The following is a 13,156-nucleotide window of genomic DNA, read 5'->3' on the forward strand; positions in this document are numbered from 1 at the left end:
CTGTATTTGGGAAGTTTCTCCCACTCTTCTCTGCAGATCCTCTCAAGCTCTGTCATGTTCGATGGGGAGAGTTGCTACACATCTATTTTCAGGTCTCTCCAGAGATGTTCAGAGACAGGTTCAAGTCCAGGCTCTGGCTGGGCCACTCAAGGACATTCAGAGACTTGTCCCGAAGCCACTCCTGCGTTGTTTTGGCTGTGTGCTTAGGGTTGTTCTCCTGTTGGAAGGTGAATCTTCACCCCAGTCTGAGGTCCTGAGCACGCTGGAGCAGGTTTTCATCAAGGATCTCTGTACTTTGCTCCGTTCATCTGTCCTTCGATCCTCACTAGTCTCCCAGTCCCTGGCACTGAAAATCATCCCCACAGCTTGTTTCCTCCAGATGTGACGCTGGCATTCAGGCCACAGAGTTCAATCTTGGTTTCATCAGACTAGAGAATCTTGTTGCTGCAGAGATGGTTGTCCTTCTGGAAGGTTTTCCCATCTCCACAGAGGAACTCTGGAGCTCTGTCAGAGTGACCATCTGGTTCTTGGTTACCTCCCTGACCAAGGCCCTTTTCCCTTGATTGCTCAGTTTGGCTGGACGGCCAGCTCTAGGAAGAGTCTTGGTGGTTCCAAACTTCTCAATTTAAGAATGATGGAGGCCACTGTGTTCTTGGACTTTCAATGCTGCAGACAATTTTTTGGTACCCTTCCCCAGATCTGTGCCTCGACACAATCCTGTCTTGGAGCTCTACGGACAATTCCTTCGACCTCATGGCTTTGTTTTTGCTCTGACATGCACTGTCAACTGTGGGACCTTATATAGACAGGTGTGTGCCTTTCCAAATCATGTCCAATCAATTGAATTTACCACAGGTGGACTCCACAATCAATTTGAAGAAACCTCAAGAATGATAAATGGAAACAGGATGCACCTGAGCTCAATTTCGAGTCTCATAGCAAAGGGTCTGAATACTTATGTAAATAAGGTATTTGGTTTTTTTATTTGCAAAAATGTCTAAACCTGTTTTTGCTTTGTCATTATGGGGTAGTGTGTGTAGATTGAGGGGATACAAATAATTGTATCAATTTTAGAATGTGGCTAACGTAAAAATAATGTGGAAAAAAGGGAAGGGGTCTGAATACTTTCCAAATGCACTGTAGCTTACTTACTTACTTTCTCATGTTCTTATTTCTGGTGTGTTTTAGTTGTATAGTAGTACTGATATTGATTACTGCATTGTTGGGAGAGCTTGCAAGAAAGGCATTTCACTGTACTTGTGCACATTTTTTTGTACATTTTTAGTCATTTTAGCAGATGCTCTTATCCAGAGCGACTTACAGTAGTGAATGCATACATTTCATACATTTTTTTCCCCCCGTACCGGTCCCCCGTGGTAATCGAACCCACAACCCTGGCGTTGCAAACACCATGCTCTACCACACGGAACCACAAGACAAACTCACCTACTAAGGAAATTACTTAACAGCATTTTTGGCAGTTAAATGCAATTTTTTTTTAAAACAATAGCTATCTTAATATAGTTTTTGAACACTTTAATTTGTTTACGAGCATGATAGCTGTACTTTTTAGTTTATGGTTGAAGTAGCTTGTTAGGTGTTGCATTATGGGGTAAAAAAAGTGTCTGACCACATGACATTTACAATAATCATGTTATCAAATGTCATGAAGTTTTGTCTGCAGTCGACTGGAAGTTTCTGCAGAGACACTTTACCAACTTCATCCTGCAGCCATCACTGCATTGTGGGAAGCTGTCAACCAATCATTAGGGTGTTTTTGTTTGACCCACACGAACGTGACCAAAGACATGACTGAAACAGGAACCAACTTTGCCAGGTTCATGTATATGGTGGAGTAATACAGATGAATGTGATTGAGGCGCACTCACTACTGGAGTATATTATAGGATTTATGTGTGCGTGCAAGATATGGAGGTTTATTTTGACAAAGACAAGTTTTTGTCACATTCACAAGTACAGTGAAATTCCTTTCCCAACCACGCAGTAATCAATATCATCAGTACTATTAAAAAAAACAAGTCAAGTAGAACTATAACACATAACACGAGAAAGTAATTAAGCTATATGCAGGGTCAGTGCCAATACCATATTTACAATGCGCAGGGATACTGGAGTGGTACGGGTAGACATGTATAGGTGTAAAGTGACTAGGCATCAGGATAATTGATAAACAGCATAGCAGCAGTGTGTGTAGTGCAAAAATAAAATTGAAGGGTCAATGCAGATTTTAATAAACAATGGCAACATTGCGATTTTTCGGCTGTCGCAGATGTACCTGCCCCGAACTCACTCCTCGACTTTCGTCTACAGTCGGTTGCTTCCGCCTTACAGTATGTATCAATTGAAGACTATGTCTGCATTCCAAACACTTAAAATACACTCTATCCCCTCAGTCCTCAAATGAAGTGGACACTTCTGATGACGTTTCATGACGTGTGACGAGTATACACTTGCAGGGTGAGGGGGGAAGGAAAGGTTTTTAAATGGACCGCCCTTGCCTGGAAATGTGTCACTCGTTCAACCCGCGATGACTGTGTTTTCAGCCACAGTCAATTAGGAGTGCATGTCTACTTATATAACTATATAATTATTAATATACGCCTACTGTATGATAGCTAGCAAATTAATTAGCTAACGTTAGCATGCCTAGCGGGAACTTCTGAGGAAGGAAATGTTTTTATTTTTACAATTTCCAAAAGCTAACCAAACAAAAACATGACTGTTTTAAGTGTTTGGAATGCAACCACTGGCTGTTGATACCTAGCTTGCCTGCGAAGCGGAATACAGGTGCTAGTTAATGCTGCGTTCACGTTCTGGTCGGAAGAAGGAAACTGACATTTTTCCGACTTGCTTAATGGTAAGACGTGTATTATACGTTTTTATAACTAAGATAGACCACTGCCTGTGGGCAAAACAGGCAGAGCTAGCGAGATCCTATTGGCGCGTTCTCGATACATTTGCTTATTATTATTTCCGTTACAGAACTCCTTCTAAACAACTGCAATTTTAAACTTTGGCAAAGAGTAAAGTCTACAAAACTTTGTCCACTCTGTTCGGCACAGACTGTAATGTTTCATTGATGAGAAAAAGTGCAGAATGTCGGCCAACATCCATCTTCTCCCCCTGCCGGCCAATGGGCTTCCTCTCACTAGTGAGTGGAAACAGCAAGCAGATGCTTCACATTTTATAGAGCCAGTGAAATGTGTAATTACAACCAGTTAGCAAGTTAAACATTTTCGAGTTTCCTAGTTGCGACTAGCATTGGAAATGGCGGGTCCCACAGCAATGGCAGGCCACGTCATCGACTGACAAATTGCTATAACATATGTGGCTAGCTGATACTTAAAATAGCTATTCGGGTAATATAAGATGTCAGATCAGAGCATAGGAAGCCTCCCCTTCTGTCACCACCACCCATCGTCTTAAAGACAGGTCAGATCAGAGCATAGGAAGCCTCCCCTTCTGTCACCACCACCCATCGTTTTAAAGACAGGTCAGATCAGAGCATAGGAAGCCTCCCCATCTGTCACCACCACCCATCGTCTTAAAGACAGGTCAGATCAGAGCATAGGAAGCCTCCCCTTCTGTCACCACCACCCATCGTTTTAAAGACAGGTCAGATCAGAGCATAGGAAGCCTCCCCTTCTGTCACCACCACCCATCGTTTTAAAGACAGGTCAGATCAGAGCATAGGAAGCCTCCCCTTCTGTCACCACCACCCATCGTTTTAAAGACAGGTCAGATCAGAGCATAGGAAGCCTCCCCATCTGTCACCACCACCCATCGTCTTAAAGACAGGTCAGATCAGAGCATAGGAAGCCTCCCCTTCTGTCACCACCACCCATCGTCTTAAAGACAGGTCAGATCAGAGCATAGGAAGCCTCCCCTTCTGTCACCACCACCCATCGTTTTAAAGACAGGTCAGATCAGAGCATAGGAAGCCTCCCCTTCTGTCACCACCACCCATCGTCTTAAAGACAGGTCAGATCAGCTCGGAACATTCTAGCCAATGAGAGGGCAGATAGGTAGGTGTGAGTGCGTGAACAACAGACACAACTCCGGAAAAGTTGTCATATGCGTCCACTTATATCAATACATTTGTAACAACCTAAACATTACGAAACATCAGCAAATTAGCATTTAATCACATTTTTTGTTGACCAAATCCGATACTCATAGACCGCCATACAAAAAGTCCCTATTTAGTCCGTTTTTATCGCTGTATTCTCGAGTGGAGCCTCACGCTTTGCCTCTTCCTCTCTGGCATCGTGTAGTCACGTCCCACTAGAGAAACTAGCTACACACGTCTGGAGAAACGAACTACCTGGGGTTTCCTTCTCCGTGATGAACACATGATCTGATGCTCTGGGAGCCTGGGAGGATCTCGCCGCCAAATCACAGACAGATTGATGTATGCCTGAGGCAACAAGGAGGATGTGAGGCATGCCAGCTCGTGTGTTAGTTCACCGTTTCGGGAACCGTGTGCCCATCAGTTAACAGTTTGGGGTGAAACTTCGTCAGGCAGTGTTTCCTTGTCGGCGGACTGTGAGTTATGATGACCGTTCTGTTCAATGGGTCAGAATACCTCTGTCAAAAAGTAGCACATTTCCTGTTCCCATGACATGTATTGTAAAACAATCAATAAATACTGTATACCAATTAAATATCTTTATCTCGCTGGGGTGAGAAGTGTATTGTGCAGGCGTGAATGTACAATATACCCAGCCTGTGTACATATTGTTAATCAGATCACATGTACATGGGAATATGTTGTTCAGTGGCATCAATACACAGTGATGTGATATTCTGGTAGGCATATTATCAGTATGTGGTGAGTTGATGTAGGTCAGGTCATTCTTGGTGTTGTTTCTGCTGAATAATGTATTTTTGCTTTGCCATTGTTGTCAAGTAAAACAAATTGGGACTTGTCTACACCATCGCTTCAGATTAGATCCACTGGATTATCTGTGGATGAAAAGTATCATCTCACTCCGTGTTGGACAGCCCTACACTGTGATCCACCCTTCACAGGCGGAGCTACAATGTGATTGACGGGCTGGAGATCATGTGGAGATCATGTTCTTGCAATCACAACACGTCACATGACCAGAGTCACCCTGGTAGTTATTAAATACACGCGAACATGTTCAACATCTCCCAGTTCGTTCTCTCCAGCTGCGGTGGTTGCTGACCTGACAGCCATACTTCTCTGGCAACAAAACCGTTCGCCCTGAACTGCACTCGATTCCGTCTGTTTTATTTCAGCCCTGAACTGGACTCGATTCCGTCTGTTTTATTTTGTTAGCAAATGTTAGCTAAGTTTTAATTGTTGTGGATCTTGTTAGCAAATTACTTGGAGATTTTCTTTTTTGGTAAACAATTGAATTTGTAAGATCAGCCGATCTTCACACGAAGCATCTTTGTGCGGTTGATCAGAAGAACCCAAACAAAGTGAGGATGACAACCAACGCTCAGCAGGCGAAGAGTTGCCCAATCCCTACCCGGGTTCTCACCCTGAAAGACTGGTCTCAGCTCCCAGACTGCTACAGTCAGACTCCCGGGGGTACTCTCTTCTCCACAACGCCCGGGGGTAAGAGCACGGAACCGGATGCTTTGCTTGGTTATGATCAACCACGTACAACACGTTTTGTACCAGAGATAATTTAGCTAACTTTAGCCAGCAAAAAGAAATGACAGCTAGAAAACCAACGTTGTGTTGTGGGAAAAGGGGAACTAAACTAGCTAGCTACTTGTGGAAGGTTATGTATAGCTGTTTTGAAAGGTACATTTACTTACCCAAATCTTGTAACCACTCAACCCTGTCTCGTGACTGTTTATTTTGGTCGTGCAAAATGCGTGCCACGCGCTTGTTAGCTGGCTGAAACTAGTCTAGCCATCTTTCTGTTTGACTTGTAGCATACTGTACTGTGTTTGTTGGAAATTGTCTATGCATGCTATGTGATATTTTAAATGCAACTTTATTCATATTATTGCCTCCAGTCTTTTTAATACAGCGGTCACTCTTCCTTTACTGGAAAAACTTTATTGTTATTGACAGATGAAAATAAAAAATGCATTTTTCAGTGATATGGGGGGAAAAAACAAGGTTTACTTGTTCAAGCCCATTGGTTCAACCTCATGGCTGCTTACGTGCAGTCTGTGCATCGCAGTCTGGTGGTCGGATTCGGTACTGTCTGTTTATTACACACAGCTCAGACCTGTGCAAACTCGCTTACCAGAGAGCTGGCTGCTGCAATTCCCAATTAAATTTGACTGGGCCAAATGTAGCTTTAGCTTAGAGACAGATATGTTGCAGATCCCAACGAACAAAACATCAGAAAACCATGGCACATTATGTAAGCGAAGTAGCCATAGTGATGGGAGTTATGGTTGTCAAATTTGGCCGGTGCAAAGTTCTGAAGCGGAAAAATACGATGGACAACAAGCTCCTCTTAAACGATGACCTATGGGTGGGCTGGGCCAGATTCAGGGCTGAGGGGGGAGGAGAGGAGACATCCCCTCTGTGACCCGCAGCTGCCCTGGTGCATTTCAGGAATACTGTAGGGAACATTGTGTTCCAGCCAATTAGAGAGAGAGGGTGAGAGAGGTAGACTTGGAGCGAGGGAGGAAAAAGGGGGAGGGATTGGGAAGCATAAATGGTGAGCAAATAGGCCTTTCTAAGAATGGTTGAAGTTAGGACATGTGGGAGGGAACCTGGAGGGAGTGGTGGAATTGTGTGATTTAGCTGAGGAGAGCAGAAAGCAGTGTTTCAGGTCCTCTATGGATCCTTCATGACTCTTATGTGTTGTGGAAGGCATGGCCAGACCAGAACAACTTAGTTATGCACTTTAAGGAGTAGTTATAACATGGCTATAACAGCTGTTACTGTCATTACACTGCTTATTGGTGATTCTTCATTGATGCCTTACAACAGATGGTCTAGGACAGTTTGACATTATGCCTCTAAAACCAGAATTACATTTTATGCAACTAACTGCTGATGTGAGCACAACTAGCATGCACATGATATGGAGAGACTCTTCCGGTCCCTCGGCCAATCATGTAACATCTCCACTCCCTGTTGTAATGAGGGATGGTGTTGTCCCATTGCCACAAAACAGAATGAGGCGCATTACATGGGATGTGGTATGTTTCCTGTGGACAAAGAGATTGGCCACAGAGCTGGGCCTCTTCTGCATAACTCATGGCCAGGGCACTATAGTTTAGTTGCTGGCTGGCCTGCTCTCTCTGCATAATTCTGCCTGAATTCCTGCCCCAATGTACCCTCCGTGCATACACACACACTCCTTCCCCTCCCCTTTTGTTCATGACAGGGTGCTCAACTGGCAGAGGTTTCTATAGCGTGTGGGTGTGTGGAAATAGAACTGCTAAAGTGCAAAACAGTTTTAACACCAGCATGCCTGTACTAATTCTAAATACTGCACGGCACCTCTCTGTGTAACCCTTGTCCAGGGCAGACTTAACTAGTAGACACCAAAACATTGGATGATTCTCATCTAACGGCTGTTTATCAAATGTTCTGTCAGTCTGCTAATGAGTTGATCTAGTACACAGTGGTTCAGGTCAAACTTCAGTTCATCAGTATGATATAATATCTAACGGCTGTTTATCAATATTCCGTTGTAATTAAGGGATGACATCAGTCTGTCAGCAACCTGTCAGAGCCCAGTTGTTTACCAACCAGTCTCTACTGTAGACATGCCGACACTTTTTATGAAGTAGCAAGTCAAGTTTTCCTTTACATATGCCTACTAGTCTACGGGAGAAGATGACATTTGGTTCCAGAACAACCAAGGTGTTTGCCTCAACCTCCCCTCACCCAGGCAGCCTCAGGAATGGGGTATCACCACAGGATGCCTCGTCAGCCCACCTAAGCAAACAGAATGTAGAGGCAACTCTGCTGGTGACCACAGCACACATTTGAATTGTACTACACGGTGCCGGCTACACAGTGCTCCTGAAGTGTACTACACGGTGCAGGCAACAGAGTTATGCGTGTTTGGTTCTGGTCTGCCTTCTGTCACCACTTCCTGGTTCTAGGATAACATGTTGCTGTGCTACACTTTCTTAGAACTGACTCACTACTGCCAACCCACCGACCACCCCTTCGTATCCTCCCTCTCGTTGGGCTAAAAACAGGGTGTGTGTGTTTGGTATGCATCCAGCAGCCTTGACCCTGAAGCCAGGGAGGGGTGGACTCTCAGTTCCTTCCAGATACATCTCTCCCTCTGTCCTGTCAGGGACTTACTACTCTCTTGTATTTCTGTTGTTTTGACGTTAGACATTTCATGGCCGGTTTTCAAGGACCAGATTAGATAGACCACTTAATGTTGTTGTCTTCACAACTAGTCTCTCTAACAGATTTATGGTACATGAGTCCATTTACACGGGTTTTACCACAATGCTTTGGTCAACATGGTGCAGCTCCCTTCACTGGCAAGTCAACTGACCCCCCCCCCCCACCTCTGACAGGAACACGCATAATCTATGACAGGAAGTTCCTTCTGGACTGTCGGAACTCTCCCATCGCCCGTACCCCCCCCTGCTGCCTGCCACAGATCCCTGGGGTGACGGTGCCTGCTCTGCACCCTCTGGGGAAACTACAGGAACTCAAAGAGGAGCTGGAGGAGGAGAAGGACCTGGCAGGTAGGAGTATGCACACACTAGACATGCATACCTTTTATTTAACTAGGCAAGTCAGTTAAGAATACATCTTTTTTTATGCCTGCAGTAAGTTTAAGAGACATTGCCTTGTGCCTTGATATCCTGTTATCAAAAACCCAGATCGTCAAGATATTTTCTAACTTCCCTCATGAGGGTAAAGGTAGACCTATGAATTACTTATGGTGTTTTTACTGATATCAAATTTCTTTATGAATTATTAAGTGATTTAAAACTTCATTCTGTTACCAAATCGGTAACAGAATTTCTGCAACAGATTTGGTTATAATGCATAATTATAGTAGTCACAAAGAACAGTTGGGTTCACAAATTTGGACTGTACAGCAGTGTGGTGGAATTATTGTAATCAAAAGGAGAGACTTAGATTTCTTCAAAACAATCAAACTGTATTATTTAATTAGTACAGTAATGGAGCTGGTTGGTAACTACCCCTGGAGGTGATCACTGAGAACTCAACCAGCTGGTTGGTAACTACCTCTGGAGGTGATCACTGAGAACTCAACCAGCTGGTTGGTAACCACCCCTGGAGGTGATCACTGAGAACTCAACCAGCTGGTTGGTAACTACCCCTGGAGGTGATCACTGAGAGCTCAACCAGCTGGTTGGTAACTACCCCTGGAGGTGATCACTGAGAGCTCAACCAGCTGGTTGGTAACTACCCCTGGAGGTGATCACTGAGAGCTCAACCAGCTGGTTGGTAACTACCCCTGGAGGTGATCACTGAGAGCTCAACCAGCTGGTTGGCAACTACCCCTGGAGGTGATCACTGAGAACTCAACCAGCTGGTTGGTAACTACCCCTGGAGGTGATCACTGAGAACTCAACCAGCTGGTTGGTAACTACCCCTGGAGGTGATCACTGAGAACTCAACCAGCTGGTTGGTAACTACCCCTGGAGGTGATCACTGAGAGCTCAACCAGCTGGTTGGTAACTACCCCTGGAGGTGATCACTGAGAGCTCAACCAGCTGGTTGGTAACTACCCCTGGAGGTGATCACTGAGAACTCAACCAGCTGGTTGGTAACTACCCCTGGAGGTGATCACTGAGAGCTCAACCAGCTGGTTGGTAACTACCCCTGGAGGTGATCACTGAGAGCTCAACCAGCTGGTTGGTAACTACCCCTGGAGGTGATCACTGAGAGCTCAACCAGCTGGTTGGTAACTACCCCTGGAGGTGATCACTGAGAGCTCAACCAGCTGGTTGGCAACTACCCCTGGAGGTGATCACTGAGAACTCAACCAGCTGGTTGGTAACTACCCCTGGAGGTGATCACTGAGAACTCAACCAGCTGGTTGGTAACTACCCCTGGAGGTGATCACTGAGAACTCAACCAGCTGGTTGGTAACTACCCCTGGAGGTGATCACTGAGAGCTCAACCAGCTGGTTGGTAACTACCCCTGGAGGTGATCACTGAGAGCTCAACCAGCTGGTTGGTAACTACCCCTGGAGGTGATCACTGAGAGCTCAACCAGCTGGTTGGTAACTACCCCTGGAGGTGATCACTGAGAGCTCAACCAGCTGGTTGGTAACTACCCCTGGAGGTGATCACTGAGAGCTCAACCAGCTGGTTGGTAACTACCCCTGGAGGTGATCACTGAGAGCTCAACCAGCTGGTTGGTAACTACCCCTGGAGGTGATCACTGAGAGCTCAACCAGCTGGTTGGTAACTACCGCTGGAGGTGATCACTGAGAACTCAACCAGATGGTTTTAGCCACAGCATTTTATAGCAAAGTCCATCCTCTTTCAGTCTACATGACAAACAACAGGAGTATGGAATGGGTCACAAGGTTAAAATTTGTATGAAAGATACTTATAATTAAAAAGTGTCCTCATTGTGTAGAGAGGGGTCTGGCCCCCCATGGTCTGACCCCCAACTCATATTGGAGCCATCTTCCCCTGGTACCCCAGTACAGAAACATTAACTCATGCTCTGGAATGTGGTATCACCCAAAGACTTTCAGTTCACACAGACACAATAGAGTTATTAGAACCCTCTATTCTGTTGCATAAAACAACTATTTGATGCAATTACAGCATTATAACATCATTTTGCTCTCACAGCAGAGTACAGTAAAGTAGTGCATAGTTCTGTAGACTTCAGTAAAGAAAAGCAGTGTAGTTCAGTACAGATTTGGTCTTGTTAAGGGGCAGAGCTCAAGTAAAATAATAGTTAGTGTGTAGAGTAATACCCAAATATGCAAAAGTGGATATTGCATATTCCAACCTTTTTTGTGTACCTATTTAGGATACATCACCATGAAGAGAATGACCTTCATTTCCATAATTAGGCATTTCTGTGTAGAACAGATCAGGGACCCATGATGTGATTTTGGCACCGCAATTACGTTAGCGGGTGTAAATCCACTTCACTCACTGTAGTTCAATAAGACAAATATATATATTTCAAACTCTGTCTCTGATGTCATAGCTGACACCCTATTTTTTTCTGCAGACTTCGTTGAATCGTTGAGTTTTTGGAAAATGTGGACACAAACTGAGGGAGATTTTACTGTCATTCTGTTACCAAACTTTGCATCTGCACAGTTCTTCCAGTAAATGTGTTTTTGTAAAAGGTTCTGTTTTTAAATTGTTAAAAGTAGCATAAAGTTGTATGGTTTGTTAAACTTAAAATCAATGGATTTTGTTTGGCATACATTTTAAGTGAAAAATTCCGTTACCGTGGAATTGCCCATAGAATATTGTATAATGTTCTCCTATCCAAAACTGCAACTATCTCTGTGTATCTTATCTGTTACTTGGCTGTATATATCTCTACTATCAGCTGGCTATTGTTGTCATAGGGTACGGTTTTGTTTTGGCGGTTGAAGACACACACTGTACTATGATGGTGAGCTGTAGGCTAGTTGCAGACAGTGTCATTAAGTATCAGTTGGTTATCTGTGCTGAGATAGTTGAGGTCAGGCCAGCACAAGGACACTAGATAACCAGTTAAATAGAGCTGCTGTTTCAACAGCAGAGAGGGTGTGGTCAGAGGTTTGACTGCATCTGCTATTGGTTACGAGATGATTGTTGTGGAGAAGGCAGACCATGCTCTATTGCTTTCTTTCTCTCTGACCCCCCTCTTTCTGTCTATCTCTAGCTCTCTCCCCTTTCTCTGCTCTCTCCCTTGTCTCTGACCCCCCTCTTTCTGTCCCTCTCTCTCTACTTGCCCCCCAGACAGACAGAGGGTTTAAGAGGAGGGGAGGGGAAGGCGGGTGGATTGGGTTAGGGGATTGATAAGAAACATGAACACAACACTGTCCCCCCCCCAGTCAATCCGTTATTATGGGTGTGGTTAGGACTTAGTGTACAGATACAAGTAAGAGTGTTTCGTTAATGTCTCTCTCCCCTCTCTCCTTCTCTCTCCCTCTAGATGACAGCCAGTTTGAGATGGACATCTGAGCAGTAGCTCGTTGCCTCCTGTGGAGAGAGCTGTTGTATCTTCTGTTCAGTTCTGACGTCTGATTGGTCCTTTACGACCAGCAGGCGTCACATATTCACCTTCTTCAACATCCTTTTTTTTAAACCTTTTTTTTAGGAAACTCCCCAAAAGAGAAAGGAGATATGTTAATCCCTGAGTTAGAAAGACATGAAGCACCTGTGTATTAAGCGCATAATACTTCAGTGGTTGCAGGGTTGGAAGAAGCAATAAGTTTGTAACTTTGTTGGACAGTTTTTGATTTGTACATAAGTCTACGGTACTTTTTATTTTTTTTAAAGGAGGGAAATCTTCCAGATTTGACATTAAACGTACAGGGACGACGGGATTGGTTGTGACGGCAGAGTTGCTGCGTTGTTTTTTAAAAACAATAACACTCTATTTTGGAGTGGCTGCTGGGCCTATGAGGGGTCACCCTGTCTGAGCCTGGCAAAAGGTCAAAGGTTCGGGGTGACTGTTGGACAGGCTCCTACATGCGTCTGTCTGTGGAGGAGGAACTGAAATGTATCAAAGTTCAAAATAAATAAACAAAAAGGACAAAACCTCAACTTGAGTTCTGTCATGTTATTGTTGTTGCCTCATGCTTCCTCATGTGGTTCCTATTTTCAAACTATGCCAGAAAGCCATGTGTATGTACAGCAAGTTTACCATGTCATTGCTTATATATATATACATACACACACACACACACACACACACAAATCAAAGGATTTATGGCCAAACATGTCATTGAGATTGCTGTTCTGAAATGAAGAAATGCTCTACTTGCTACTGCTGCTTGGCTTTCATTTTCAGATGCAAATAGACGCCCATGACTGTGCTTCTAGTATGTAACGTATGCATGTTCTAATTACTAGTCTGTTGCCCCAGCATGTTCTGACCCAGTTAATGTATGTAGCCTATAGACATGTTTGTCTCTCCCCTATAGCGCCATCCCTCCAGCATTAGCCTAATCTAATCAGAAACTGCATAACCAACTATAACTATGTTTC

At 44.3% G+C, this 13,156-nt stretch overlaps 1 protein-coding gene and 1 further gene across 2 annotated transcripts; one reads left to right on the plus strand and one right to left on the minus strand.

Annotated features, from left to right (window-relative positions):
* Positions 1-5,198: 5,198 nt before the first annotated feature.
* Positions 5,199-12,712, plus strand: LOC100194634 (eukaryotic translation initiation factor 4E binding protein 3-1). The gene is given in 3 exon segments (NM_001139719.1): positions 5,199-5,611; positions 8,515-8,688; positions 12,099-12,712. Coding segments are annotated over 3 exon segments (336 nt in total). The 5' UTR covers positions 5,199-5,478; the 3' UTR covers positions 12,128-12,712.
* On the minus strand, positions 12,310-12,710 carry sax (Saxiphilin; the record flags this gene model as incomplete). Its single annotated transcript, NM_001146552.1, is given in 1 exon segment — positions 12,310-12,710. The product of NM_001146552.1 is annotated as a Saxiphilin (mRNA).
* Positions 12,713-13,156: the final 444 nt, after the last annotated feature.

Source organism: Salmo salar, chromosome ssa09 (genome assembly GCF_905237065.1).
Source record: "Salmo salar chromosome ssa09, Ssal_v3.1, whole genome shotgun sequence".
Classification (NCBI taxonomy): Eukaryota; Metazoa; Chordata; class Actinopteri; order Salmoniformes; family Salmonidae; genus Salmo; species Salmo salar.